Source organism: Anas acuta, chromosome 2, assembly GCF_963932015.1.
Source record: "Anas acuta chromosome 2, bAnaAcu1.1, whole genome shotgun sequence".
Lineage (NCBI taxonomy): Eukaryota > Metazoa > Chordata > Aves > Anseriformes > Anatidae > Anas > Anas acuta.
The window spans coordinates 43,249,565-43,263,456 of record NC_088980.1 but is presented as its reverse complement, the minus strand read 5'-3'; the positions used below and the strand labels follow the sequence as shown (position 1 = coordinate 43,263,456).

General features: G+C 37.9%; 1 protein-coding gene across 3 annotated transcripts in view; it reads left to right on the top strand.

Annotated features, from left to right (window-relative positions):
* Positions 1 to 13,892, top strand: part of OSBPL10 (oxysterol binding protein like 10) — a 110,775-nt gene that overhangs the window by 33,278 nt on the left and 63,605 nt on the right. For all 3 annotated transcript variants that reach the window (XM_068674459.1, XM_068674458.1, XM_068674460.1), the window contains exon 4: positions 8,782 to 8,973. In XM_068674459.1, coding sequence (XP_068530560.1) covers positions 8,782 to 8,973 — 192 coding nt within the window. The remainder of the gene's footprint in view (positions 1 to 8,781; positions 8,974 to 13,892) is intronic.

Genomic DNA, 13,892 nt, shown 5'->3' with positions numbered 1-13,892 from the left:
CAGTCTTTTAAACACTTCTAATGACATCTTTACAATAATGAAAAAAGATAAATTGTTTGCTATATAAGTAAAGAAATAAATGCATATAACTGCAGGTAGAAAGGACTCCTGCTTGCTCTGCCCCCAGGATCTAGAGAATATTGATTATATGTTAACTGAACAACTAGATGGTGTTTTTAAGAGACCAGCATTCACTGAAGTGTCTGAAGTAAAATAAAAGCTTTTTCTTCTTCTTGTTGAGTGATGATGACTTGTCAGGAAGCAATTCTGGTTTCATAAAAGCCTTTTCTGAGGAGAATAAATAACTTGTTTTAGTAGACTCTTTCCATTCTTAAACTGGGTAGTTAAATATTATTTTTATATAACTGTGGCCCAGTACTATTCACAATGTATTTTGTTTATATGTACACTATGCAATGCCATCAATGTTCCCTAATAACAATATCCTACAATAATTTTCATAATCTATTTGCAAAACTTATGTGTCCCTTTACTGAAGTTCCTCTGAACTCCTGCAGGTGCAAGCAGCCACGTAGTGAAATCTGAATCTGACTTTTATCCCCTTCTTGTGTAGTTATATGTTGTGTTTTTATTTCACAAATCAGCTTTTATAGTACACTAATAACGGTGGCATTCTGTAAATAGAAATACTGTAATGTTTATACTTCAAATAAGCTTGTTCGTGATTTCTTTGTATGCTTATATTTGAGTCAAATAAAGCAACATACTGTTCAGGGAGAGTTTTCAAGAAAAAAAGTCTTCACCATTCCTGTGTTTTTTTTTTTTTTTTTTTTTCATTTCTTGCAATGTTACTGTATGACTTTCAGTCTTTAAAACTTCTGTTGGGGACTGGAATGGTAGAGGACATTAAGCAGAGCAGTGGAAAAAAAAAAAGCTGTATGAAAATGTTGCTTGCATACTAATGTCTAAATATGGTCCAAAGGTGAGCTATACAACTGACAAGCATATAGAAGACAGGCTAAGTCTCTCACTTTACTTTAATTAAATTTTACATCTTAATGATTAAAAAAAAAAGTAGTAAAAGGATAATGTGCTCTGGCAAATAATACCCATGCTGTAGGATAGTTTTTAATGTTCTCAGTATTGCTATACAAATTTCATTTTGCTTAATTACAGAACTCTCAACCTCTACAGAGTGCCAAATCATGCTGTACTGGAAGAAGTCATCTGTGTCTGGATAAGGATTGCTCTTTCTTGTTTGTGTGTGTGTGTTTTTAAGACTATGTTAAGTCAATTTGATTGTCTGAATCTTAATTAAAAATGTTAGTCAAATTGGAATTCAGAGAGAGAGAATGAATTCAAGAAGTAGTAGCCCTATACGTGATTTTTCCAGTAACTTTCAAGAATAATCTTATATCCATGAATTTTCAAAAGCTCACGTATTTTCCTGTTTCATATCCCTTCTTCTTCACTGTTTTATGATGGTGGCTGTAAAACCACTTCTAAATACATAGAGAGAGCTTTTTATACCAGCTCTTAATTTCAGCATACATGTATGTATCAGTTGCTGGATTGGCATGTAACCCTTGTATTTCTCAGTGTGTATCAGGAACATAGTAGGGAACAGAAATCTTTATCTTGTGACGTAGCTTGTGTCTTAAATTGTGATGAGGTGGAAACTTTCAGCTTCAGTTTGTGCTAGAATAAAGAGGCAGATGCCTCCTTGTTCCAGCTTCTGGCTTGGAGCTGGCCAGTGAGCTGCTAAAACTGGGTGGTATGATTTCACATCTCACTTCAACCCATCTGCTGATTCCCTGCAGCTATACAAGGCAGTCCAATTCCCTTCCATCTGCTGCCACCTCTGGTGCAGGCTACGTTGTGTTCCTGGCCTGTAGCAGCTTGGGCATCAAACAGCAAAAGCCCCATCCTGCTAAAAAGTATTTGGTTCCCCAACTGGCTTGCTGAGGAATCAGCTGAGTGTTGATCTAAGGGAAGCTGGAGATGTGACTCTGCTTCCAGCAGCACCACAGAGTAAAGCCCTCCTGGGTGGAGAATGGCAAGAATGAATCTGGCCAGAAACTATCTTTACTCTGGTTTAATTTCAGGCTTTATGTTTAAAACTGAGCCAACGTGGTGACTGCTTGTCTCTATGAGGGACTGTCAAGGATCTGATGACAGTTATAACTTTGGAGAGGCAGTCTGACGAGCTAAAGGAGCAGAGAAATTTAGGATCATTTAGGTTGGAAAAGACCTTTAAGATCATCTAGTCCAACCTTCTAGCTAACACTGCCATGTCCACCATTAGACCATGTCACTAAGCTCTGCATCTACATGTTTTTTGGAGACATCAAGGGATGGTGACTCAACTGCTTCCCTGGGCAGCCTGTTCCAATACTTCACAACCCTTGCAGTGAAGAAGATTTTCCTAATATCCAACCTAAACCTCCCCTGGCACAACTTAAGGCTGTTTCCTCTTGTCTTATCACTTGGTGCTTGGGAGAAGAGAATGATCTCCACCTTGCTTTATCTCCTTTAAGGTAATTGTAAAGAGTGATAAGATTTCATCTGAGCCTCCTTTTCTAAGGCTAAACAACCCCAGCTCCCTCAGCCACTCCTCATAAGACTTGTTCTCTAGACCCTTCACCAGCTTTGCTGCCCTTCTTTGTGTCTGTGTTTCTGTCTCTCTTCTAATTTAACTCCCTGAACTCATTGTCAGTAGGCTCAAATGGGCCTCGGAGCCAGCGTGGAGAGATGGTGGAGAATGAAGGCCGCAACTGCAGTAGCATATTCTCAGTAACTATGAAACAGCACCCGTAGTAATGCCTGGAAGTCAGCACTTTTCTCAAATCATTGAGGCAGATGAGTACTTTTTTCTCCACAGCTGAAAAAATGGCCCTCATGGATCTTTGGAGACCCCTCTTCAGTTTCTTGAGTTTCTTCTTGCCTTTAGTAATGCATGACCATGGAGTTGTCTTTCACTTTCCAAATAGATTATTCCCTGAGTTTTTTTTTTTTTTTTTAACGTGCATAAGATAACTTTCCAGAAAGCCAGACTGGTGAAAGTTACAAGCTTTGATTCTTAACATTGAACGTTTTCCCTTTTTTGGGGAAGTTTACTCTTCCTTCCTTCAGTATGCTTTTCCACTTCCTCCCCTATTTCTTTACCTGTAGAAGCCAAATAAAGTATGGTACTTCTGATAAAAACATGCTTTGGAAATCCTCACAGTGGTGAGGCTGAGAAGGACGTATTGCTTGGCTGGGGATGTGTGTTTGACACTTTTTTTTTTTTTTCCTCTCTTTGGAAGCTGCATGAAGATGGTTGCTCACATGTCTGGTTTCAAAATCTTTCTACAAAAAAGGGGAGAAAAGCGAAGTGAGTTTAGGGTTGAACATGAATACACTCAAATGATTCTTGACAAGACTTTTATGAGCATTTGTAGTCTCTTGCTTAAAAGGAGACAAATGTATCGCCTTACCTAAAGAAGATAAAGCACACTAATAATCTGTCAGAAAAGTTAATGCTGTAGATGGAGCTTTACACAAATAGGCAAAGCATATCATAAGCTGGTCCCTTTGCAACGCTCCAGTTTGGATGTTATGTAGATTCAGTTGTTTGAGCTTTAATATTTCTGAATGATCTAAATGTAAATGAAACAGATCTGTGCATATTTATCTTCCTCAGTATTTGCTTGCTTAGGATGCATTGGAAAAGATGTAGATAGGAATTAAGCTACCGAATGGTGGTGTCTCAGCTGTAATTACTTTCTGACAGAGAGTGACTTCTCATTGCTCTAAAGCTGTATGCAGGGATCGGTGCTGTGCTATATAGATATGCAGAGAAGTAAAGGAATGTCATTTCGGTATTTATTATTCCTGTATAAACCATCTGTGGCACAGTGCCTGTGAAGGAGATGACGATTATCATCCATAAACAGATATGACAAATCACTTCAGAAATTAGTTTATTGGTCTCTGGAACATTGCATTTACTTCTGAAAATAAACAAAACTGTTTGCTTCTGGTAAATGGTGAAAAACACTTCAGCTTCTCTGTGAACAGAAAGAACAGTCTCCAGGGAAAATGAGTCACGAAACATTAGTAGAGTTTGGGCTTACTGTACTACAGTTGCGTTATTTTAATTGTTGGGATTTTGGGTATCCAAATGGAAGCACTCCATATGTCATTTGTTTTTAAATCTTGGAGATGGACAATGAATTAAAAAAAAAGATCTTAAACCAAGTCTGTGTTAGCCAGGCATATTTTAGATAGTTTTAGTTCATAAAGCAAGGACGAATTCAAGTTACAAATTACTCTTTTATTGTCTCCTTTATTTTTCTTTTATTGGCTTCATTTTATTAGCAGGCAGGCTGTTGGAGCTATGGTAAAGTGTGGCCTCAGGAAAGAGTATTTCTAATCCCTCTTGGACGCTTCAGCTTCTGGGCTTCTTGACTCATTATTGGCACCATGAATTACTAATTGTTGAAGAGCGAATGTCTTCCTTTCATTAGTCTTTTCATTATTTTCTTTTTCTATGCACGAACCAGAAAGCAGTAGGACCAAAGGAGACCAGATAGGATAATAAAGGTCCAGATCAATCATACCGGCAGCGCTAGGGGGAAGAGCAGGAAATTAGGAATAAAGCTCTGTCAGTTACTGTCTTTGCTTTGATTTTCTGGGAGAGTGACTTTGGGAAAATGGCTGTTGTAGTATGGTGTGTAATTAGATTGCTTTTAACTATGGAAAACATCATGTTAGCTTTAACATTTTTAACAAAAAAAGAATTTTTTTATTTTTACACGGCTGTGTGTCTAAATGCAGAAGAGATGCTTTCCATTCCCAATTTTCAATTTGGAGAAGTTCTGCAAAAGAAGAGTCAGGTATTTGGCTGGAGTAGAGGTGTTGACAACGTGTTGTAAAATTTGAAAGTACGTAAAGGGCTGAGTATGTCAGTCCAGGAGAGGTCTCTTCCAGAAGTGACGGGAAGAATCTGGCAGAAGGAATTTAGCTGCCATCCCTACATCCTTGGGATGAACAGGCACAGCTCTGCTGCTGGTCCAGATGTCTGTGCCAGGTCTGGTGCTTCCAGCCCCACTTCAAAAGGCTTTTTGAGTGGTTGTAGAAACTGTCTCCTGCAAGCATTTGTCCACATTTTGTATGCTACTAGTTTTTGCATCTCCATGTGCTTCCCCCTTACTAGCATCAATTCCTTGCGGTTTTGTGTCATTTCAGTCAGGGTTTTGCACTGATCTCACTATCCCGGGGACTTGCCTAGGGCTAGCTTTATGGGTAGCCAGAGGTTCTAGTGTAGAGTTCATCTGAGTTTTGTATTTCATGGACATCCTCTAAAGAATAATGCCAAATCAGATGCAAGAGGATTTGTGTAGTGGGCTGGTGCAGTTTTATGGCACGCTGCTTGGAAAAGCAGGGTTACTAACTGGAAGCAAGGTGTAAAGGGACAGGAAATGAAGAGTTGAGGAAAACTTACAGACCTGTAGGAGCCATTCAAACCAACGTATTTGGCTCTGATACTTGGCACAGGCTGTTGGTGTATGTGCTGGTTCTAGATGGCTAACCTTTCTGACTCGGTGTGCTGCATAGGACTGATGACTACCTTGAGCTGGGGAGAGGTTTCTAGGACAGGCTCACTGGCAGAGGTGAGCTCTTTCCATAGATCCCATCACACTGTTGTAGGGCAAGGCATTCAGCTGGCAGTGCAGTATGTTCAGCCCTTGCTGGGTCATGAAACGTAGAGATTTTATACGTAGAGATTTGGGGTTACCTGTTGTTGCTGTAGCAGGACAGCTTTCCTCAGTACCACTTGCTACTGAAACTCTAGATGGGCTGATCTTCCTGATTCTCTCTTCTCCATGCCCTAAATGAATGTCCACCACCGACAGCTGTTGCAAGCAGCCTTTACAAAACGTAGTGAAAAGCTGCCATAACAGCACTCTGGTCCCACAGACTGTTCAGTCTGCTTCAGGTCACAGTTTAAGAGTGTAGTTGATGTAGCCCAATGGCTTGGTATGCACTACAACAAATCTTGCAGTAAAAACCCTAACCCAGATTGAGAGAGTTCTAAAATGATGGGTGTACCTGCTTCTTGGAAATGTGTTCATTACTTACTTGCGATACAAAGATAATTAAAAAATGCAGCTAGCTGGCAGCTTTTGTCCTAATGGTGCAGTATCAAATGTATGACTCCCAAAGGTGAAAGTATGGTTTTGTGTCATTTGTCAGTGTGTCAACATAGTGTGTTAGGTGACACTGGCAGAGAAAATGGGAGGTGTGAGCTACAGTCAGGTAGTCTGGGAGCACTTGGAGTCTGTTGTGATCTGTAGGTGAGCTGCAAGCAGCTCTTTAAAGTTTGAAATGATGTCTTGAAGCAAATAACATTGAATTGCAAAATAATTGTTACAGATATTAACTTCAAATACACGTACAGGTCAATTCATGAATTGTCTCTCAAAACGTGCAGGTTCCATGAGATAGCTCTGACAGCTATTTTTTTCTGAAAGCCATTTTTCTCCTAGCATTCCTTCCTGACTCTGTGTTTAAAGAGAAACAGTGCATGGGTTTTTCCGTATTTGTTTTATATTACTTTTATTATTCGCAGATCTGTAACTTATTTTTTCCCCCAAAGAAAATCACAGTGGAATAAAACTCAACTTCTCCGAGCATGTTGTTTTCCTTAAAGTGAAACTAATGGATGGGCTCGCTGTTTCAAATTGCTGCTGTTTATCTATGTTTTATGATCAGTTTAGCTATGTGAAGGTAGCAGTCATGGTTTTTTAATATTGCGATTGCATGACACTAGAACCTCAGCGATCCTCAGAAGATTTCATTCTAAAAATAACTTTTATTAAACTGGAGGATAAGTGTGTCTTATGCTGAAAAATGAAATTATTCTATTCTTTCTCTGCACCCAAAATGTCATTTAGGAGTATTCTCATGCTATTCAATTTAGAAAAGAAAAAAATAGTAAATATATTCTGCTATCGTACTAGGGATAACCTTTTTCTGTGAAACTTACTCAAAAAGGAAATTGAGTCACATCCAGTTTCCCTCAACCCCTTCTCCCAAACCTTTTCCTCTGTTATTTTAAACTGTAGTTCAGTCTGAACAATGCTATTTCACATGGAAGATGAATCAAAAAAACCAGCAAACTTCTGTGCCCTTAACAAATTCTACCCCCATGCCATATAGGTATCTTTTGCCTTAGAGTCAAATCCAGTTTCAGTGCAGTTGTAAATTATCAGGCAGAATGGATGGTTTTATCAATGCCTGGTTCTGTGGATGCCTGTTATTGTAATCTTAATAGTTATGGTAGCAAAGAATGCAAAAACAGAGTCAGATCATCACTCTTGGAAGTGTTTGTAAATGTAAATCCAGGCCACTGGAATAATGCTTTTTGCTATGAGGACTCAGTATGTCTGCAGTAGCAGCCCTTCACATACTGACACTTTGATATCCCCCCCCCCCCTTTTTTTTTTTTTTTTTTTTTTTAACACTTCCAGTGCCTCAAAAAGCCTAATGCCTAATTTGGGGGTGGGTGGCAGGGGGGAACATAGAACATATTTCACTTCTCCATCTTGTTAGTGCTAGATACTCTGCCTAATTGTCTACAAGCAGTGTACTGGTGTAACATAATGCGTGACTTCAATTCCAGTGCTAGCTGGAGCTTGTCCACCTTGCATTTAATTTTTTTTAAAAAATGAAATAACTACAAAATTGCAAAGCTCGAGAGTGACTTGTAAGGGATAGGCAGAGAGCTTGTACTCAAATAATGCTTTTGTGCTTTTGCCATTAGACTTAAGAATAGTCCCCCACGTTCACAGTAACTCTCAGAAATATTGAAAGCTGCCATCATTACTTGTGCAGAGTTTGTAGGAGGGATGAAATGGCTTTTCACCCGCAGCGCTGTGTATTTACCTCACTTTCTTAAAGTGCCTCCTAAATGTCACTCTCCGAATTGGTTTGTGTTTTATGAGGTAGGAATTATTCTGTTTCAATTTTAAACTTGCAGGTGCAATTGGCAGCTTAAATAGAAGAGAAAAGCCTTTTTATATTGCTCTTATATGTGATATGTCACAGTGTTCTAATGTGTATCGGAGCTTGGCTGCGGAAAACAAACTGAGGTAGTAACACCGATAAATGATTGAAGAGCTTTCTTCATTCCCATCTAATGTTCAGACTAAATTTATAGATTGTGTGAAAATAGTATTTAAGTTGCAGACACTGCTGGAGATTTATTTTTAGCCTTTTTTTGTATTTACTGTACATCCCAAGATTACTCCAAAACCTGTTTGCAGTTTAAGCCACGTTTTGGTTCAGACTGTAATGTTAAATTGGTGTGTGGATTGGCCTTGCCAAAACTGCAGCTCTGTTCATGGTGAAAAGACAACAACATTAATTTTTTTTTTCTTGCTTTTCACACTAAACCATTTGACAAATTATAGGTCAGTGAGTTCATTGAAGATATTTGTGGTGGTATTGTTTTAATCTGTCCTAAAAATCCGTCATATCTTTCCTAAAAAGTATGGTTGTAGGAATTTTAACAGCATGTTAAGATACAGGAGTTTGTGGAGATTTCTGAGGACGCCAGTTTCAGACAGTTCAAGAAACAAAGGCAGTTGCCTGATGTCTCTGAGGAGATCCCAGCTGAGCAATGTAGATGCTTCAGATGGAATAAATCAGTCCTGAGCAATTAAACCTCAACCTGGAGATTTGTGAGGAAAGTAGAACAGTGCAAACCTGTAGCCTGAACTGCAGATTATTTTTGTGTAAAGGTTGCTAATACCAACATTTTGTTGCTTCTTCTAGAGCGTTTCATCCTCACGAAGTAGAAGCTCATCTCTGCTGCCACCTGGGACAGCTAATTCTGCATCTCCTAGTGGCCAGAAATATATGAATCAAAGTGGGCCAACTGTTGTTACCATCACCCATCACAAATCACCTGCAGCTGCCAGAAGAGCCAAGAGCCAGCGTTCCGGTCAACTCCATGAAGTCAGAGAGGTAAGAGATACAAATCTGCTGTAACTTTTTATTTTGCTTTAGAATAAGCAATGCAGTGTGACAAGTCAATAGTTCTCTTTGTTTCCTAATCTGTTTGACTGCTTTGTTTTGATCCCTTTGCTGAGCAAAAGGCTCTCTTTAGTTCTGGTTCAGCTTGAGGTCTGGTGTGTGCAGGCTTTTTATGCTGATGTTCAGATGGCTGTGTGCAAATGCATTGAAAGATGAAGTAAGTTGGCCATGGCTCCCAGGCTTCGCAATGGTGCTTCAATGCTGGAGAAACATCTCTTTGAAGCCGCATGCAGCAAAACCTTTCCAATTGGAAAGAAGACCGTAGAGGATTTAAATGTAGAAAGAAAAAAAAATGAACAACTGAATGAGTCTGATGAATGAGTGTGAAAGAAGGCACAGCTCCTCCCACTCAGCAGTTTGTTTCTATATGGCCGTGGTCTTGACTTCGTTGTCAATTTTCTATTGTTGGCCCTGTGATGGAAGAATGCTTTGTTTGTGTTAAACACATGAAAAGCAAAGAAGAAAGTATATTTCTTTCAATGTATGGTTTACCAGAGTTTAAAAAGTGTAACTCTTATCTTGATTTAGGTCTGTCTTCTGGAAAACAAAAATAGTACATGAGTTTTAAGCTTAAATGGTAGGACACACTTTCACAGAGGTCACTTTCATCTTTCTTTCATCTCTTGTAATTTTTGTTTTGTCTGAACTTCTTGCTATTCTCTAATAGTGTCTTTTTAATCCCCCTCCCACCCTTTTCACCAAAGAAACTGTTGGCAGCCTAACTGCTTTAAAGCATTCTTTTAACACATTGGTTTAAAATGTCTGCCTCAATCCTTTAATTTACAGCCTGAAGAATGTCCTTTTAAGTCCTTGAGTGTTTTATAAATCGAGAACTTTTAGTAAGAATTTGAATAAATTATCTTAGTATGTCCTCACATTGAGGATTCAGATTACACATCCTGATGAAGAATGGCTGTTTTTTATTCTAGTAACATTAAAAGTGAGAACTTCCCTTGTATTCTGTATTGTATTAACAATGCTCATTCCCTGCTCTGGAGAGCGCACTGATTGTCACCCGCGTTAACTATATTACAGAAAACACACGTCTGTTTGTTTTTCATGAGCATATCTTGCCTTTGTCTGCCAGGCATCTCCCCCAAGTTGTTTCTACCTTACTAAATGTATTTGCTCGCATAGGTTGAATCCAGCGAGTGCCTTACTTCTCTTAATAAAATAAACAGTGGGAGTTGGAGCAGCTTGGTTGAATGAAGCTGGTTGAGGCTGAAAGGAATTAAAAACAGAATTAGTATGTGGTTCATAATAAGTTGAAAAGAGACAAAATCAACAAATGCGAAGAACTACATTTGGGAAGGCAGAAACAAATACTGGTCTACAGTAAAACACAGAATAAGCAGATAGGTGTAATCTTTACAGAAGAGGCCTGGTGGTTGCTGACTCATTTGTTTGCAGACTATTGCAATGTGAAGTCATTGCTAAAAGGTAAATATGACAGGATTTTCATCTGTAATCATAGCAGATGATAGTTTTCCTATATTTAATGTGAGTCACACCTCAGCTGGAGCACTGCCTCTGTGAGAACAGGTTAGAGGGTAACAATATACATTTCAGATAAAAAAAACGTGGTGATGTTTGTAAGCTCAAAGAAATTAGTATTTTTCAGAGAAAGAAAATGAAACTAAATTAAACATAAGATTTTATTAGGAGGTATGTGAAGTTTACCTTCTGTGCACTGAATGTTGTATTCTTTATTTTTTTTTCCTGCTTTTTAAAGAAGAACGTGTTGAGTCAAAAATCAGTCTCTCTGCCTTCTTTCCCAGTCTGTAAGAAATGGCTGTGACTGATTCTCTTTCTGTCTTGTGAAAAGATAAGAATCTCTTTGTCTGATTCCTTAGTCTGGAAATATTTCATTTCAATGACACATTCTTTGTATTTCCTTCTCACCTGTTTTCAAGAGCAGATGTGACAGACTTGGGTTTATTTTGCCTGCTTTTTCAGGGCATGTTCTTGTTCCTTATGACTTGATGGTGACTGTTTGGCTTACCCTCCTTTGTTAAATTTATGAATAAAGAGATGGAGCCAGAGGCGTTCACAAAACTGCACTTAAATCCCTTTTAGTCCTTTTTTTATCAGAGGAGACATAAGAACTAAAAGCCCCAAAACAAAACCCCCTTTTCAACACCCAAATCTTTGAATTTTATTTGGAATTTGGTATGATTTACATGAAGGGACAGGACTGCAAAAGGTTTATATATCTTTGTCAGTGCTCTTCTTACAGAATGAAGTAATGAAGCTTTGACATACAAATAAGCATTTTTTTAATGTACTACAAGTAGGACTATGTCAACAAATCTTAGATCTTATACATGCAGTAATTGAATCAATGGAAAGAGCAGATGTACTTCTGGTAAATGGGAAGAAGCTTTTTTTGTTGTTGTTGTTGTTTTTTTTTTTGAGTAATGTTTTAAACAATGTTATGGTAACACTAAAACTTCATATATGAGACCTGTGAAAAACAGGAATGCTGCAAAAGGGTAATTCTTCACTTGGGTCATGTGGTCTTCGTTATCTTGTGTAACATCCCTGGAAAGTGCTGAAATTGAAATTGCTGCTCAATTCTGGACCAACTTGTCTTGATTTGACCGTGTTATTTGCAAACAGTGAAGTGCATCTTCGTGTTTCAAATTGGACAAATGTACTCCTATATTAGATGTATTGCAGTGATATTTGCTAATACTTGATTGTCTTTTCCCATTTATGTTCACAGTAAGAATTAGCAATAGGTTATTTGCTGCTTTGCTGCTGTTGTTGGTTACAATTGACTTGACTTTTTTTTTTTTTTTTTAAGACAGTGTAGAAAACTGTAGTGTAAACAAGCATCATAGCAAAGCATCTAATTAGAGCTCAACTGATGTGCAGAATTTCACAGGAGTTGTTAAAGTGGCCTTATAGGTCCCCAAAACGACACATGCAGTGTTTCTGTTCTGAAATCAGAATTTTTCAACATGAAAAATTTGAGCCTTTTTTCAGAATTTTGGTGAGTTTAAATTAAGCATGGGTATGGAGCTTTTGGCTGCTATAAAAGCTTTAATATTCAGAATACTTCTTCATAACATTGAGTTGAAAAGGAGCTAAGGAACATTATTTTTTATTATGATTTTTTTTTTAAGATTTAAAATAATGTTCTCTTAAATGAGATTTTTGCTTCTATTAACTCGATGTTAATAGTTCACTCTGTACTGATTTATGAAATGCTGTATCAAAAATATAACTTACCATATGTTAATTTGGAAGAACGGATGCACTAAGTGTTGCGTTTTATGCAGAATTATTCGAGATCCTACCTCTTTATTTGGGCCATAATTTATCAGTAAAAGAGGGCTTCCAACTGATTTTTAGTAAGTGATTTTATGGTAAACTAATTGTGTGTGGTCTTGAAATTGCATTCTGTGTTTTAAACTATGCATATTATTTTCCTCATGGCAATTTGTGGTGGAAGATTTATACTTGCAGAATTCTTTACTGTAGGCAGTCCAAGTTAGCTCAGAAAGCCAAGTGGCTGCATCACACCTTGTACTACATTCTAGCTGCCATTGAAGTAGATAATAGCAGCACACTTCATCTTGGAATGGTGTTTATTTTGTCTGAGAGTGATTAGAGTATAACCTCTGCCAGTGTTACCACTGTTGTTAAAGAACCAAGAATTGCAGCTTGTGAATATTTTGTAGCAACGTATGTTATTTACAGAAATTTAGAGACATTAAATAGGATTAACCAAGAAAAGTCTAGAGAAACATTTTTTCCATCATTTAAAAAAGTTGAAAGAGACATTTCTGACCCCTCTGAAATGCAGTATATGCTACAACTTGTGGTACTCTCCAGTGGACTAGCCATTGGCATACGTTCTGAACATCTGGTGCAGTGAGATCTAGATTTCACGGGGCCTGCACCAGTGTGACATCCATTTTATGTGCCAACGGGCAGTTCCAGAATTTGGAAAGGACAGCTTTTTGGCAAGATGACAGTCCTGCTGCTTCTTGCAAGTCCTTTGCTGCATATTTAAAATTGTTATCTTTTGATTCCTGCAGGAATTATGCAACTAACTGATAAGTTTTTTGTTTCCTCTAGAAACGTGTGTTCCTTCTACTGTATGAAAATACCATTGCAAGCGTGCTGAAATTTCCTTCGAGCTGTTCAACAGCATTGGTGTGATTAGTTGCTATCCTTGTAGACAGAAGGTTAATTTAGACCATACAGGAACAGATGAAATTAATTGATATCTACTGTGGCAGTTTCTTTAGGGGCTATTTCATTTGTCTATAGAAGTAGTGTCATCTCCTAAAGCTGCTTGTTCTACCTTAAGTTAGTATTGCAAAGATCAATAAAAACGTGTCTCCTTAAGGGATAAATGGGTTTCTTAAATCTGCGATCAGGCTAGTACCTTCCTAAGGAGCAAATGTGGATGTCCTTATAAAAATTACAGTACTATAAACCAATAATTATTAAATTGCATAGAGTAAAGGTGAATACTTTTGTGTTAACATGAATAACACAAAAGTACATTTGAGGTCATTAAGAATGCACACAGGTTGCACCTTTCTAAACCGCACCTTGTTCTGTGCATTTGATTTTGTATTCAAGCAAAGGTTGAGTCATCCTGGATACCAGATACACAGTCAGGGAGAATTAAGGTTGCTATGGGAATCACAGAACAAATGTTCTTCTAAATTACACCATTTGTCCATGTGAGTTATTTCAAGAGTGAACCTGGTTTGTTGTTTTTGGGTGTTGTTTTTTTTGTTGTTGTTCCAAATCTGAAAAATATTAATGATGTACACAGGGCCTCTTTTTATTAACATTTTCTCAGACTGTAGTTTAGTAGTAATTGAAAA